We start from the raw sequence: 17,781 nt of genomic DNA, 5'->3' as shown, positions 1-17,781 counted from the left end.
CCCGCAATGCAGGGAGGCCCTGAGCTCCAGAGGGCCCCCTCAACAAAAGTGGTATGTGGTGAGCTGAGCTGGGGAGCCGGGGCCCCCTCTGTGTATTTTCAGGGGGGACCCTCAAATGCAATTACACTACTACATTCATCTTCTCATTGTGAGAGAGGCCATACTCGTCTTCAACACTCTGATGATACAAGAGAGCACACCTGTTTGGATTTCACTCATGTTGTGTTTTCTTGCTCTAGGATGATATGGAAGGTTCCGGGGTTCCATTCATTTCTCGTGGCTCACAGGTAAGAATTCCAGGTGCATCATTTCAATTCCGAAATGCTTACCTCTGTCAGAGGGTTGTATGAAGTAGTCTCAGAAATGTCATTAATTCCAGCTTGCTATACTCATCCGGACAAACCAAGCATTGTAACAGATTTGCACAGAACGGCAAGTATTTCCATTTTAACCAGTGGTTCTCAGCACCACAATATTGGTCCCTACAGCCAGACTACTCTCCTTTGTTGGTCAGTGCGGAATCACGTCTGTATAAGGTTTCCATTTTAGATTTCAGTGCCCTGGTTAAGTTCACACAGAATGTGAAGATTTTGTCTGTAGACGGTCTGTCCTCTGCTCCCCACATTTATATTCTTTGTGCGAGGCAGCATCTTTTCGGTGTATAAATCCCCAGAGAACTAGCACATCACCCTCACCTTCTTCTCACCTGCAAGGTAAATTCCAAACTTTGAGGGCCTTCACCTTCATCAATGAAATTATCAGAACCCCCATCTCTTGCACATGGATCAGAGCTCCCAAATCCAGCACATACATGTCAGAGGCCCCACCTCCAGCACAGTCATAATTAGAGCTCCTCTCTCTAGAACTGAGAGAGCTCCTATCTCCAGGACTGACTTGTCAGAGTTCCTACCTCTAGAACTGAGATCAGAGCTCCCACCTACAGCATAGAACATGTCAGAGCTCTCACCCCAACACAGATATGTCCGAGCTATCTTTTCTAGCACCTTTATAACTGAATTTGGGATAGCTCTCACTTACAGCAGGGAGGTTCTCAGAGCTCTCACCTCCATTACTGAGATTATCAGAGCTGGCTTCCACCTCAAACCACATTTCCCTGTGAAACTAGGACGTTTAACCTTATACCCACACGATGAACCCTTTCCTAACAACACAAAGAACATTCATTCCACAAAAGTGTTGTCAGAGCCCAAGTCTACAGAAATTTCTTCCAAATCCTTGTGTTCATGGGAGCATGTCCTCCCATGACCACATTCCACACTTCCCTAACACTTCCTCTACCCACTTCATCAGAGTTTATCGCTTTTTGAAATGTTGTTGCTCTTTTTTTCGCTAGGGGACATTTGAACTGCCAGGCCAAAATGTAAGAACTTGAGCCAAATAGCACCAGGCAGAGTTATAGTATAAGTACCTAGGAAACACCTTAAATCTCCAGAAAATCTATTAACAATGTTTGTTATTTGGGCTTTACTTGGTCCTTTGAGATACACAGCTGCAAGTGTTATTTGAGAGAGAATAGGCTTCTTAAAAATTGCCTTACAACTCTTGTTGTTCTTTCATTTCTTATACATCAAGAGATTTCTATTCTACACACATTGCGCTAGTTTTAAAATCTGTTATGGGGAATGTGGCTAGCATACAAGCTCCTACTTCCCACTGGATTGTGTATTGCTTGATCCATTTCTACAGCATAAAAGAGGTAACCTTGCTGAGGGCTAAAAGTTTGCTCTTTCACCAGAAGAGGAACGCTTTTGTTGGTTTCCAAAAGCTGGCCCCTTTCTCTGGGGTATGTAGAGCAGTAATGCTGGACCTACAGTTAGCAATTTGCAAACAATCACTGACTCTCAATTTAGCCAGAGAGCATTTACAGTCATGCTCCATAGTCAAGACCTGTAATGAGTTCCTGGGCTGATCCTCCCACCTTCTCCCTACATACACTGTTAAGAGTGACGGAAAGCCAGATTTAAGAGTAAGGAGTAGTTAACAATTGCAGTCCTAGTGCCTTTAACCAAATCCACTTTGGTTTTCTTATAACCTGCAGTGTATAGTGGATATTGGTTTAGTTTTCTTTTAGAAATGATGGTTGAGGGACTTAGCGGACATATTGTGTTTGTGGGCAGCATATACACATTAGCGAAGAACTAGGTTTCACACTTTTACAAAGTGAAGATAGAGACTCTGGCTTGTCTTATGCTAACTGAAGATTCACACATTTTAGACATGTAGGAAGCTACTCGACTAGCTGTAGCATCGTGACTGGAGGTGAGCAGCGAAGAGCCTGCTATCTCACCATCTTTTTTGTTTCAGGGAAAAGATGGGATTCCAGGACTAGATGGACAGCCAGGCTTGGATGGATTCCCCGGACCCCCGGTAAGTACCCAAATGTCTACTGAGGTTTTCTTCTAGACTTGAGAAGAAAGGTCACACTATGTGAGGATCATGGAGCTCACATAACCTCTAGTTTCAGTTTAAATTACTTTGAGTGTGGTCTCATTGCATCTATACATGCCTTGAAAAAAAAGTAAAGTACTAAATTATGAGCATGGAAACACGAGGCACAATAGATCTTTCACATTTAATGTTTGGTATCTCCCTGCAAGGTCATTATGTTTTCAATCAATAGATTCTTTTTGTTTTAGGTGGCATAAGGATACCTACATAATTACTTGTAAAGTAGTGTAACAAAGAGATTAATCAATCTGTAGGTTATGTACAATGTTTGAATATATCCATATTTTTACCTCAAGTGCATGAAATTCCAATACTTGTGTTCTAAGCACAAACCTCCTAGCGCTGATCAATAGTTGCAATGAACCTTAAATAAGTCTCTTAACATTTAAATGTATACCTATAAACATTCATTGGGCTTACATGGGATGAGAGATTTCAAAACTGCTGCTGCAGTACTTGAGAAGGGATTTCCACTACGCATGTTGCTTTTAAAATAAATGGGAACCACAATACATTTACTGCAGAGGGGAGCTCTCTGCTTTTATTGCCTTATACAAGAAGGGACACTTTACCCTTTTTGCCTTTTATAAAAAAGAGCACTCTGTCCTTGCTGCTCTGCATAAGAAGGGAACACTCTAACCTTATTGCTTTACACGGGGGGGGCTCTCTACACTTATTGCCTATGCATGAGAAGTGACAACTTATATAATTATTGCCTTTACACAAGAAAAGAGCAGATGAGCACTTAATGCCTTACACAAGAAGGGAAAGCATCTGCACTTAATGCTTTTGAATTAGAAGGTAACACCTCTACACTTATCGCCTTACACAAGAAGGGACCCCCTCTTCCCTTGTTGACTCATATAACAAGTGAGAACTCTGCCCTTACTGCCTTGTATGAGAAGGGACCGTCTCTACACTTGTTTTGTTAGATAAGAAGGAAGCGCCCTGCCGTTACTGCTTTTCTATAAGAATGGACCGCCTCAAGACTTTTTTTATACATACGAAGGGAACACCTCTACACCTATTTCTTTACATAAGAGGGAGCACTTCTGATCTTATGTCTTTACATAGAAAGGGAGCAGATTCTGGGCATATCACTTAATCTCCCAGCGCCTAACAAAAATTAATGTGTCCATCTGTAAAAAAACTTGTGCTCATGTAAAGCGCTCTGATACCTGATTTCTTCAGGTTGAGTTTGCGCTATATAAAACTAAAAAACAAACAAAAACAAAAAAACCCTCTAAAAAAAAACTTGACGCTTACTTCCTTGTATAAGAAAGAGAACATTTACACTTATTTCCTTACATAAAAGGGAGCATCTCTACTCCTATTTGCTTACATAAGAAGGAAGCACCTCTACACTTATTTCCTTACATCAGAAGGGAGCATCTCTACTCCTATTTCCTTACATTAGAAAAGATTGCCTCTACACCTGTTTCCTTACATTTGAAAAGATTGCCTCTACACCTATTTCCTTACATTTGAAAAGATTGCCTCTACACCTATTCCCTTACATAAGGAGGGAGCACCACTTATTGCCTGTACAGGAGAAGCGAGAGCTTCTACACGTATCACCTTTACATGAGAAGGGAGCACCTGTTTACCTGATGCCTTACTCAGGAAGGGCACACCTATGCACCTATTGCCTGTACATGAGAAGTGACCACCTCCCCACTTATACCTGTACAAGAGAAGGGAGCACCTCTAAACCTGTTGCCTTACACTAGAAGGGAGCACCTCTATGCTTATTGCCTTTACATAGAAAAGAGTATCCCTGGAACCATTAATGTTACCTAAAAGCGGAAAGCACCAGGCCTCATCAGTGTCAAGTGCGAAAAAGAACTTGCCAACACTCATTGGCCTTACATGAGAAGGGGTCGTCTCAATACTCATTGCTTTGCAAGAGGACAGGATTCCAAAACCCTCACCAGTCTTACATATGAAATTGTGAACCCTCTCCAGACATACATGAGTAGAGAACAACCCTCTCCCGTTACTCCTACTGGCACGAAAAGTCTCCAGCAGGCGACGGACGTACACCCCTGCCCTGAGTTCACCAGCTTGTGGTCAATGCCCTAGGCCTGTTTTAGAGATTGTAGTCGGTTTAGAATGTGAGGGGCGCATAATAAACTCCCCTTGTAGTAGTAAAGGGCTGCTGCCTCTACCAAGAGTTAAGTAGCACAAGTGCAGCGGTGGTGGCAGCATGTCATTTGTGTAATAGTGATCAGTAGTGTGAACAAGCATTTTCACATTTGTCACTGGAGTAAGGACTACCGGCTCACTCATTTAAGTTTCTGCTGCTGTGTAATTAACTTGCCCTTGACCTACACGACGATTGAACGGAGCGCAGTATAGCGTTCATGTTTGTGTGTATATGTTATAGTGTATGTGTGCTTGTGTGTGATACAGTACATGGAGGCCACTGGGTTCAGTTTTGGAAACGCAGGGCCTTGGAAAGGTATATGGAAGTAGTGGAGCTATCACAGACAGATATGTGTTATTTGCCTGCACTTATGAGAATTGGGACTCTCTCTCTCTCACTCTCTTTCTCTCTCCCTCGCTCTCTCCCTCGTCCTCTCCCTCTCTCTTTTTCTCCCTCTCCCTCTCTCAAGAAAGGGAGAGCCAGGATCTCCTTTGCTCTTCAAAATAACTCATTGTTTCTGGAAAGGTCATTGCGGCCAGGGCACATGCCAGAGAGATGATAGTGCTAATAAAGAAAACACTGCAGATGCAGTGAATTATAAAGAGCAGGGCTGGGGCCTGTGTAACCTTTTGTCAGGCATAAATCAGCGAGGCTTACATCCATGTGGGATCCTCTAGTCACTCCCAATGCCTGTATTGTGGGCTATCAAGGATGAAGTAGCTCCTGCTGTGACAGAAGGCTTCCTGGTCAAAGGGCAGAACATAGGAGTGGACACCTCAAAGGAGGCATAAGCTACAGCTCACATTTCAAAAACTCAGACATGAAATCACATCCGTCTCTGGAAACAGATGATAAAATAGGGAGTTTGAGTCTCCCAGGTTGTCAAATGGTCAATTAGTCCAATTATGACTGTACATCATTGTGGAAAAGCTCGACACAACTTCTGCCTGTTGTGACCTGGTATAGGGACGAAGGTCTGCTAGTCTCCGAGCTGGGTGAACGGAAATCACACAGGGAAATGAAGTGTGACATTCACTGTGTAGTCGGGACTGCAGCACCACTCGAGATCCGCCCATTAGTCCGCGCAAGTCGACAACTCAATATGGCAGGTGGGGCCACCTTGAAGATTAAGGGCTGTCTCCCTGGTGCATTGCTGTGACCGATGAGGGCCATCACCTGTGCAGCGCTGTGACTTGTTTGTGACGCACCTGTTATGGGTGGGGGCAACAGAGAAAAGAAAGGGCCATCGCTCATGTGTGGTGTGCAAGGGTGAAGCAAAGCTGGTTGCAACTTGTGTAACCAGAACATCTGCTTTGCCATAAGAGACAAGAAGCTGCTCAAGACCTACTACCAGGATCAGGAGGACATACCGTCTAACCAGAGAACCAAATGTGGAAGTTCAGCAGGCTTGCATGCAGCGATGAGATATCTGCTCATCACCGTGCACCTGCCCACATTGACGAGGCAACTGAATCACCAGATGACTCCAGGCTGCTTACAGGCTCCCAAGCCTTCTGTATCGCAACACTAGTGGGAGCGGGTAAGACTAATCACTGGTCTGTAGATCCCACGGGGGAACCTGCTCTGACTATAGTGGTACAGCCGTTGAGTCACTTTGACTTTGGAAGCCATCATTGAACTTCCAGGTCTCATACTTAGTAGCGGGCCTAGCCTGGATGTTGCCTCGAGTGACTGGAGAATAATCATAGTTAGTGACCCGGAAAGTAATATTTTGGATCTTGCCTGGTCAACACTTGCGTAACAGCCTTACGAAGACCCTGTATATTACTAGTATTTCACTTTGTATTCATATACAAAATATTTACATTTTCATTACAGCTAGTGTCTGGAAGGATATTTATTAATTGGGGTTGCTGAGCACATTACATTTTGATTCCTTAGTCTGTGTAAATCTTGCACCTTGCTCCCCCAAGAAGCCTTGCATTGCTCGATTGATGCTACAACTTCAACTTAGTTAAATGCTGAAAGGGTAGTACATGGCCCAGTTACTCAGAGCACATAAATAGCCAGGCTCCATGGGACATTAGGAGTAAAATGCCTCCACCTCCACAGTTGGGCCCAGTAAATCCTGCTTGCCCCATGTCATATAAAACAGTCACAAACTACTTCACACTATTATTAACCATATTATGAAAATGGTATGCAATAAAACACTAACTACTGATGACAAGGAAATGCCCCAACACACATCAAATGTAAATTCTTGGTAGTGTCTCTCCACACCCAAAAGATGCATAAGGCAATAATGATCAAAAATCACGAACCATGCATCATAAAATAATACCTTAATTCACTAACCTTACAAGAGAATCAAAAACCAACAACATAAACCAACTGTGCTGTCGTTATTGAGTAAAGAAGGACTCTGAAGTCTCTTTGGTTTACCTGTGATAGAGAACCAACAAAAGAGTAAAATTTTGCAGCCGATCAAAGGGTAGAGTGATGTATTTTTTGTAGCACAAGTAGGTAAATATAACATTTGTCATGATTATTTAGCTAGAGATATTTACTTAACAATAAACAGCTCATAAATTTTATAATTAAAAAGATCGCCACAAAAATAATTCAGACCTCACCCCAATATTCAACTCTTTTACCCCTGCCACAAGCCTAACTCTTATGATTTGCCTAGCGGATTTGTTACTCATCCCTAAACCTGGAAAAAGCCCCACTAGATGCACCTCCTTACTCCCTCTAGCTTTGTTAAACACAGACGCAAAGATATGCACAAAATTTCTTGCTCGACACTTAAAACACCTCCTTCCCAGCCTAATTGATCCCGATCAAGTGGGCTTTATCCGCAACCGCCAGGGATCAGACAACATTTACGGGGTGCCCCACCTGATTGAAATGGCACCCAAATGCAACATTCCCTCCCTTCTCCTATCCTGAGATGCAGAGAAGGCCTTTGACCAGGTCAGCTGGGTCTTCCAAACAGTGGTGCTGCACAAACTTGTAGTCATGCCCAAAATTATCGATAGAATCACGGCAGCATATTCACTACCGTCTGCTTCTATCTGCCTCAACGGCCTATGTTCCCCTCTGCTTCAGGATAGAGTGAGGCACAAGGCAGGCACCAACTCCCCAGCCTCCAATTGTTGGCCTCCTTTCACCCGACTCCATTGGATACCTAGGCCTCACCATAACCCCCGGCTTAAAGACGAGAAAAACACTAACTGGCTGCCCCCATATCGCAACATCCTGGAGGACCTGAGGAGTTGGAAACCCCTTTTCATCTCCTGACTGGGATGCATTAACGTGATCAAAATAAATGTACTGTCCCGGGCACATTACCTATTTCAGTCCCGACCAGCCTTGATACCCAAGGCTGACATTCGAGCTCTCCAAAACAAATTCCCCATCTTTATATGAGTGGAGTGAAACCACACATCTCCAATAGGCACCTAACCTCCTCGAAAATAGATCTGACCTGTCCCAGCATGGTAGTGTTCTACTGGGAGGCGTACCTCCAATATATTTCAGAACAGATGGTGCAAAAGACAGAAAAGACATGGCTACACATGGATTGTGTGGGCTGCAGGTCAATAGGGGACTTAGCATGACTACCGAAACAGAGCCACCCCAAGAGCGCATACATAGCTATGCCAACCAGGACTGTGCTCGAAATATGGGATCGCATAGTGGTCAGGCAAGGTCTCACCACCCTCCATTCACCTAATTTTCCCCTAGTCGGCAACCCCGATTTCTCTCCAGACCTTGACCCCAAGCCGTTCGAGACCTGGTCACAAAGAGACTGTAGGATTCTAAGCAACTTCTTTCAAGGCTCAACTATCAAAACCTTTGAGCAGTGTAAACAGGATTTCCGTATCCCAGAAACTATCTGCCTTCAACATTACCAGCTGCGCCACAAGCCTTTCCACCCCCTAAATGCACAAGCAGCCACTCGAACCCCCAAACCGTTCGAGGGTCTGGTCAGGTGATTCGAGGGCACCAAGGGCCTGATCTCATGATCCTATGCCACAATCCTGGAATCCAAACCTCGTATCCTACACCCATATCAGACACTCTGGAAGGACGCTTTGGGACACACATTCACAGACAAACAATGGGACTGCCTTTGGAGCGACATCCCCAAAATCTACAGAAGTATTCCCCACAGAGAATCGTCCCTGAAGATCATGGCCCAATGGTACCTGCCCCCTATAATGTTCTCTTGCATGTGCCCAGCCGCCCCCTCGACATGCTGGCACTGCTGCACTGCCACAGGCACCTTCCTGCACAGTGGGTGGTCAAACATACTGGAAGGAGATCCTAGGCCACATCAAAAGGGTCTTAGGCTATCCCGTCCCAGTTGACCCCGCTACCCTGGTTCTCGGCATGAAACCCCCCAAACTAGATGGCATGACTCGTGCAGATTGGGCACTGACAGGCAGCATGACTGGGCAGACAAACAGCTGCTCGCACTATACAGAAAGTGATTGGAGCCCCCTAACCCCTCAATGCCATCCTGGATCCAACGACTCTGGCAGATCCTGGTGATGGAGCATCTATCTCGTAAACTCTCCAAAACTGAGAAAAGATTCCCTTACTTCTGACAACCATTGATCAACTATCTCTCGAAATTGAAATTCTTATGCTTCCACCGCCCTGCTTTAGGACACTGCATCTCTGTGACTGAGACTGCCCTCTCCATCTCCCTTTCACTGTTCCACCGAACCCGGACACCCAGGAGTGCGGACACTATCTGCCCCAACCAGCATGGATGCTCTCAAACCCTTTGATGTTACTCCTCTCGACATACACCTAGGTCTGTTCTGGTTATTGTTTCATTTCACAAATGCAAAGCACCACATATGGTATTTCCACTCTTGAAACCGAGGTGGGTTGGGTGCCCCTTCTGGCCCCACCTGTCAGTGACTATTACCAATGTTTATTTTTTCTCTATTGCTATTTTATTATTCAGGCGCATATTTTGCAGGACTCTGTTGATTATACAAAAAACAATAAAGATATTTCCCCCCAAGCAATAATGCAGAAACGTCACACCAGTTCTACTCCAAACACTTCCCACAGTAAAGGTCACACCAGTTCTACTTCAAACACTTCCCACAGTGCACTGCAACGGAGTTCTGAGCAGTGTCAGTGGAGATGAGCAAGCAATGCTTCATAGAAAACAAGTTGCATCTTTTTCCTGCCACATTAAATGATCTTTGTGTCGTGAAACTGTGTGAACCTACTATATACTGATTATTTGATTTTTCTCATACGGTACACAGGGACAAAAAGGAGAACAGGGTGAGCGGGTGAGTAATGCTTGCATCTAAATACATACCTTCTAGTCTCAATACTGTCAGATAGTAGAGCGTTCCATAACTACCGCATGTTTGAACTTTGTAAAATGAGTGAATATATACGGCCCCTGAAACCAAAAATGTATGGGCGGCAACATTATGTCAAGCCCATGGCCATTGTGGTGAAATTAACAAATTTACTATTTCCTGAAATGTACAACAAAATAAAAGACATGACCATTAATGGTGATGCTAATTCCTTGGTCAAGTATTACATTCTTATGTAAAATTAAGTTATACATGAAGGGAAAATTTAGTTTCTAGGAGTGTATGTAGGGTCGTCTTAACTTGGTGTGTGTACCTGTGGAGTTTGTCTTAAATCCCCATAGTTACATGAAGAGTTAGCTAGAACTCTCTGATAGGACATCCACCTTTTTGGACTTCCTACAAGCATGACGGTGGCTTTTCTGCAACTTGTGTGAATTCGAGCCGTGTCTGATCTTTCTGTGGTGCACATAATGACTTTCTACATTGTGACCTGTCTGAAATGTTAGCAGGTCAGCTATATGAGAATGTTTTAAAACAAACTGTGGATGAACCAATGACGTGTAGTGTAGGCCACCAGTGTAGTTGTTACAACAAAATGCCTTTCATAATGGAAAACTTGCCTTTGTTTATAGGGAGAGCCTGGGCGTGATGGCGTTGGGATTCCAGGCCCCCCTGGTCCCCCTGGAAAGATCATCCATGTATCATCTGATAATGAGGTAAGATTGTTCAGCTTCCATGCTAGAATTTAAAATAAAAACAATTTTTCTTAAAGTTGAAAATGATTCAAAAGAAGTGTTCTTGTGTGTCTGTTTAAAAATGCAATGGCTAAGGTGTAAGAATGATTTTGTTGCCATTTAGTACCATTGTTTTTACAGTTATAAAGCCAAAAGGTAGTTTTCTGCTAACCCATTTTGTTAGTTATATGCCAAATGGACCTTCTCATGCCTTTACCTCTTGTTAGTGGCATACTTAGCTTTCACTCATATGCCTAAGTCTTGACTTGTGAGAAACGTTGGGCATGTATATGGATAGGGCTCTTAAATTCCAGGAGTGAGGTTCTTGCTCAAGTGGTGTGGAATCTATTCCATACTGTGGTATTGCTAGGTGTTTCAGTATTTGCACCTTTGCTGGATTTTCAGTGTTTGCGCCTTTGCCATGTTCCATATTTTGTACTGGCATTTCCCTCACTCCATTTGACCGCCTCAGCTTTAGTTGGAAGTTGCCCATAGAGCTTCCTTTGCTTGTCTCCCATCTCTCATTTGCATCTGAGAGTCTTCCTTCTGTGGGATGTGTTGGTGCTCCCCAGATACTGTAGTATTTTACGCCATCTTTGATAAAGGCATTCAAGGTTGGCGATCATTGTAGAAACTGTCGTATTACTTCTTATCCTTGAGGGAGGAGGTTATGCGCACAAACAGCTTCTCAGTATTCCCGGGCAAACGCGGTCAGTGGTCCTGTTTACCAGCACTAGAGGTTCATGCTGGGACTCGGTAAAGTGATTAAAGAGGAATGAGAAAGAGATGGCGGGCAGATCTTTTAAGGCACATGAGGATGGCTGAAAGGGGGAAGGGTGAGGGGAGGTCAAGAATGGAGGAGGGGAAATGATGTGTTAATGGTAAATGCAATCTCTTACTGAATGCATTTCTAGAATGTTCTTGTGATGTCTTCTGCTTAATGATGAGTTGCTTAAAGTATTTTGAGAGAAATGCTTAATTCTGTGCATGGTTTTATCAGCTTGAGTGACATTTTACTACAGAGCAGGCTACCTGAATGTGATATTTGGTGTTCTCTTGGACTCATTTTGTTCAGGTAGGTGTCAGTCATTTTGTTCAGAAAAACATTCCTCTGGTAGACTCCTTGGCAGTTTCCGTTAAAGCTGTCCGTATGACTGGGAACGTTTTAGATAAGTTCCTCTGTGAATTTATCCAGCAAACGTTATGAAAGTTTATATTGCAAAGTATATTTTTAAAGGCAAAACTATTCCTCTCTCCAAATGCCTTAACCTGATCATGCTTTCAATTCTGGGAGTAGGTGAGTACTACGACAAAAAGACAGAAGCCTTTGGCAAACTTTGCCAGACAGAATGTTTTTTATATTTGGCCTGTAGTCTGAGAACCAAATGAAAGGCAAAGCAGTAATTTGGATTTTGAAGAGTTTCAATCTGAGCAGGATATCTCCACATCTCCCTTCCTAAGTCCCCTGCTTCTAGGGATCAGGAAACACTAAGCAGAGTCAGGATATCAGACATGCCCTGAGTTGTTGGCATTGCATTTCCCACACAAAGGAGTCACATGCACTCCTCTGGCTCCTTGAAAGTTGCACAAAACATGGACCTAGCAAGAAAGTGTTTAGGTTCTCCTTGTAAGAGCATTCTTCCCCTCAGTGGCTCTGTCTTCTTTAAATACCTCTTTAGATGGAAGCGCAAGAGTAGATGTTCAATTTAATCAGATATTCCTTCATCGGGTCTCATTTTGAGGACTGCATTGTGAGACCCCTTACGTTCATCCCCACAGAGTTAGCCGTACTAGGGGAGTGAGTTAGTGAGGAGTATACAGGGAACCAGAAGATGCACTTATTTATAAAGTATTACCGAGGTGATCCATAATTCCAGTCCCCATTCTCTTGGTTATTTCTAATTACATCTCAATGTTTCACCAGGAGAAGTTTGTCTTTTCGCAGCCAAAATCTTCCTGTGAAATGTACAGGATTCATGGATTTATAATTAATCTTATAACTTTCGATGGGGCCTGTAACTCTTGAAACCAGCCCCCAAATCTCTTCCCCGAAGCTTGACCTAGATTTTCACCTTCTCCCAGTATCGTGTATAGGTTGAGAAGTCTTGTAGAATAGTGTAAGTAGGGTGATGAAGGAGCTCTGTTCCCACCTCTGACCGTCCACTACCCCTGACTGAGCTGTTACCAATAGTACTTCTGCCAGGCAGCTTTTCATATTCAATGGTGCGATGCTAAGGAGTTGTGAACGTCAAAGACAACACTGCACAGGAGGGACATCCCACTGCACCATATACTTTCTTTGCATTTTAACACAAATTCTGGCATTGTCACACAAAAGCCCATGGGGACGTGTTGGTAATAGCAGCCTTTTCACCGTGAGAGCTAGTATTACCGTAGGTGAGTATTTGTCTTACATATTTCAGGGGAGTTACTGTTGGATCCAGAGTGAGCTACTGCTAAGCACCTGATTGGCTGTAGGCATTAGGGAGCTGTGGATTGGCCACCAATAGGTAAACCAAGTGCATTTTACTTTCAGGCAGTGGATGTAGATTCACCTGATTCTGAGGTATGTATGCTATGTGACTCCTGCATGGAGTGATGTTGCATATTACAGTTAAGCATGGCATGTCCAGGGGATGATGAGCTGAGCATGATGTTGCAGGGCGGAATACACTGAGCATGGCATTCCTAGGGCAGGATAAACAGAGCATGGTGGTATTTAAGGCAAACAAGAGCACAGGGGGTGCTTATGCTAAGCATAGTATGCCCTGATCATGACTAACTACGCTTGATGATGTGAGACCGAGATAATTGAGCAAGGCATTCCCTGTGAAGATTAGACTCTGCTAAGCATTCCCTGCCAAGGAAAGCTAAGCATGCCATTCAGAAAACCAAGATGAGCTGGGCAAGGCATTCGCAAAGTACAGCAAGCATGGCATGGCATTCCTGGTCCTAGACAAACTAAGCATTGCATTTGCAGGATCAACAAAACTGTGCATGACATTCATAAGTCCATGCTGGCATATGCTTCCCAAGGCAGTCAAACCTTAGCTTGGTATTCCGATAGTAGTTGAGAATGGCAGAATCAGTTGAGAGTGGGTGGCGTCATCAAGCCTGGGCAGGAAAGACATACCATGACTTTCTCAGAGAGAACTGAGCTCTGAGCAAATACATTGCTGGGTAGATGAGCTGAGCATAAACATAAAGTTCATTCATGGCATGAAGGATTGAGAATTGCACTTCCAGGGCTGGGCGGGGGGAATTATGCGCTGATCAGTGTACTGCAATGTTAGAATGCAGGACGAGTTCATCAGGAATGCAGGAATATATTCTCATGGTAGATGAGCTTGGCACACCGGGGCGCAGTGAGACCAGCATGGCATTCAAGTGGGCAGAGGGCTGAGCATGGCATTTACAAGTAAAGGTTTGTTGTATGTGGCATTTCCAGGGTGATGTAAACTAAGCAGGCACTGCAGAATGTAAATTATAAGCTGAGCATGGCATTTTGTCCGTGCATGCAGAAGTGGGGGCAGCATATGTGGAAATGTTGCAGTCTGTGTTGTGCTTACCATCAGTGTTTGTCGTTCACCATACTTTGCACTGCACTGTTTTGTCTTTGAGTGTTTTTTAACTGTGCAGCCTGTGGGGGATTTCCTCTCTTTTCCTTCTATTTCAAACTCATGAGATTTGCTTCCAAGTCCTGGTCCTCCCACATTCACCCAGAAACCCTTTCTTTTTCAAAATGCTGGTTTTCCATTTCCTTTGCAGGGCCGGCAGGGAGCGGCTGGATTTCCGGTGAGTTTAGAGCAACTTTCACGTCTGTACCACAGAGTGATATTACCACAGTTCAGCTACAGTAAGCGCACCACTGAATGGCAGTGATCAGTATGTTTCCCCACTTTGCAGACAGGAGGTGTCGTGCTGGTATGTAGTTTGTGAAGAGGAATAATGCGTGGTTACCTGATGTCTAGTGTGCAAAGATGTATTATTACATAGTGTCTATATGTCAATGTGTCCTATACTGTCTTGTATATGAGAATTGTTCTTATTGCTTTGGCATATGTTGTTCTAATGATGTCATGTGATGAGGAAGATTGTCCTTGTATCTTTGTATGCTTTATATGAATTGTGGTTAACACTACTATGTCGTGCAGGGAGGGCATATTTTATTTAGCTAACTTCTGGGGCAGAGGAGTGATTATTTGTTCCTTCCTCTGGTGTGAAAGAGTGCAGCAATAGAAGAGTGGCTGGGTTAGAAAGAGGTATGTTAGTACACAGTCACTGATGTGGAGTATGGTTGTTAGTCAATGATGACTGGTGTAGGTGAGCGGTACGGCACTGGTATCAGCCAAGAAGGTGGCATTGTCCCAGTCTGCAGGGGGAAGACCTAAGTCTTACAAAGCTGGTGTTCGAAGAAAGGGTTTTACTGGGCTGGTGTCTTTCATTGATGAGGAATGTGTTATTTGCAGGCATTTTGCATGAAGGAGAGACGTGAAATTAGGGATATGTCTTGAGTAAAGAATAGCAGTGTAATGAAGCTGATGTCTGGTGCAGAGTAGAACCATTTTATTATGTAATGGTCTAGCATGAAAGATGGACTTGTTATTACATTGGTGGCTTGCATGAAAAAGAGACACATAAAATCTCTGGTGTGAAAGATGGATACCGTATCACTCTGATGTCTTGTTTGGAAGACTGATGTGCCAATAATTTGAATTTGTGTGAAGAAGGGCAATGCTATCAAACTGGTCCTTTATGAGAAGATTTCATTTGTTATTATGTCGATGTGAAGGAGACAGAGGTTCCAATACTATTGTGTGGAAAGGGATTGTATTATTATGCTGATTTTTCTACAATTTACACTACTTTCTGTGGTGGAGATGGAGTCCTTTAGGCTAATAGGCTTTAAATCCCTTTCTTTGTTTTTCATGCAGGGCCCAAGAGGTCCTAAGGGAGACCACGGAACTCCAGGCTTTTCGGGGCCGGCAGGGCCGAAGGTCAGTATGGTCTAATAGTTCAAGACTATATGCTCTGTGGTATAGTCTAATATTTAAAGATTGTGTACTTTTTGCAGGTGTAAATATCTATGTAACAAAGAAAATTGTTCCATCTGTTTGACTTCTTTCAGATTTTGTTATATCACAAACATTTGGTTTGTAGCATGCGTGGCTGTAGATACACATGCTTAGCATACTCCTGCCATCTAATTATGTGATCAGACATTTGCAAGTTGTTTTTGTTCAAATAAGTCTTTCCAGTCAGTAGATGTGGAGTAACTCTTGCTCTTGGTGTACACTGTGCATGGGCACCAATTCCATGTTAGATTGTGTTTTTTTCACAATGGGGTTCAGACGTGCATTGAGTGAACTCTGAATTAATCATGTCCTGAACAATATCCTCTTTAGCCCCATTCTGTTTTTTTTTTTATATCAGTGTGTTGGTTTATGGCTCCCGTACTTCCCCCTCTTAATGCGCCAACACCTTCAGGAACCAAAGTCCGTGGTCAAGGCCTGGGACATCGAGGGTATTGTGCCCCTCGGTGGCCCAAATCCACCTACAGGTCTTATTCTTCAAGGACTGTTGCATGGCTGATGGAATGGACAACCTGATAGAATTGCCCTCACTGCCATTCGAATTTTCCATTGGTAGACCAGCACAAGATGTGCAACTTATGCCAGTCCCCAGACCACAGTAACACCTCCTGCCCTTCGTGCCTGACCTTCAGATCCAAGAAAGTACTCAAATTAAAAAATTCAGAAGGGAACGTGCTGAGCACACAGGAAGATGTACCAGCAGGGCCCCTGGGATAGCTATGAAAAAGGCGATTCCCACGATGTCAAAGAACAGGAAGAAGCCAGTTCTTCTGGTCTCCTCACTGTGTAACCGACACTCAATCCAGAGACAAGAGTTCTGACAAGAGGAGGTGATTGAGTCAGGCCAAAGACAAGCGCTTGCATGAAAACCATGCCCATGGTTGTTAGTATACCCTCTGCCCCTGTGGTCCATATCACCAAGCCAGGCCCCCAAAATTGGTCCCTGTCTGAGGAAGAGCACCACTCCTAACAAAGTCAGGAATCAAATCCGTAGCACAGATGCAAAGAAAAACCTAACCAATGGCCACCACTGCCTTCAGGCTCCAATTGGCACCAGCCGAGTGTTTCGGAACCGAGCAAGCCTCCACCCAAGGGTGACTACCCCCATCAGCCACCAAGGCCAAGCTGCTCCAAGGTCGCTGATCACCATCAGTCTCATCCAAAGCTGACAATCAATGCTCCATCAGAGCTGGTGCACAAGATCTCATCAACGCCGAACTCAGCCTCGAAGCCAAAATACTCTCTGATGCCGAAGCTGAGAGCAAGGACTTCAAGGCTCCAACAGCAAATTCACAGCAAAATCACCTCCACCGCAACCTCTGGAATCTCTTCTTCGTAAGAGGAGATTGTCCGTTGAGGGGGAACCTTTTTCCAGGCCTCTGTCTCCCAAGTCACCACCAAAGAAACGGATGCCACCAGTACCCTTCCTCTGCCACACAGTCTTCCTCATCACCACACCCACACCCCTGCACACCACCCCCACTGCCTCCACCAGAGCCCCCAGCGGGGTTCCCCCTTTCGTACTTAGAGTCAGGTTGCCCTTATCATCCGTTTGAACTTTACAACCAGCTCTCATAACAAGGTCCCACTGATAATCCTTTTTTTCCCATCAGTGGTTCTTTATTGAGTTTTTCTAAAAGTAGGTACATACGCACCGTACAAGGCAACAACATGTTATGTAACAATGCTCCGATATATCAATTATAATGTTCACACTGCTTTAGGAGTGAATAAAGTCTGGGCATACACACTTGTGTGTCTCGCAGAGCATCAAGGTTCCAAACCATATACTTAATATCCAGCACGCAGTTGGGAAAAAAATAAATACTGATGATCTACTTGGTATATTACTTGTGCCATCCTTGGTGAAAAAAACAATGCCCAACAGGGGCTTAACTGTCTAGTATTACCTGTGAAACAAATCTAAGCATTTGCGTCTGTTAGAGCATATTCTCTCCATGTCATGGGTTGTCACTTGTTAGGATGGGCCTGTGTGAATAGCTCATGTCAGGGCGTGT

At 44.0% G+C, this 17,781-nt stretch overlaps 1 protein-coding gene across 7 annotated transcripts in view; it reads left to right on the top strand.

The window, feature by feature from the left end:
• COL18A1 (collagen type XVIII alpha 1 chain) overlaps positions 1-17,781 on the top strand; it is a 431,742-nt gene that overhangs the window by 327,726 nt on the left and 86,235 nt on the right. For 5 of the 7 annotated variants that reach the window (XM_085645186.1, XM_085645181.1, XM_085645183.1 and 2 more), the window contains 7 exons: positions 240-287; positions 2,326-2,388; positions 9,874-9,900; positions 10,569-10,652; positions 13,207-13,236; positions 14,439-14,465; positions 15,605-15,667. In XM_085645186.1, coding sequence (XP_085501312.1) covers positions 240-287; positions 2,326-2,388; positions 9,874-9,900; positions 10,569-10,652; positions 13,207-13,236; positions 14,439-14,465; positions 15,605-15,667 — 342 coding nt within the window. The remainder of the gene's footprint in view (positions 1-239; positions 288-2,325; positions 2,389-9,873; positions 9,901-10,568; positions 10,653-13,206; positions 13,237-14,438; positions 14,466-15,604; positions 15,668-17,781) is intronic. The other 2 variants (XM_085645184.1, XM_085645182.1) reach the window with 1 other exon arrangement.

Source organism: Triturus cristatus, chromosome 3_1 (genome assembly GCF_964204655.1).
Source record: "Triturus cristatus chromosome 3_1, aTriCri1.1, whole genome shotgun sequence".
Lineage (NCBI taxonomy): Eukaryota > Metazoa > Chordata > Amphibia > Caudata > Salamandridae > Triturus > Triturus cristatus.
This window is presented reverse-complemented; position numbering and strand designations above follow the sequence as displayed.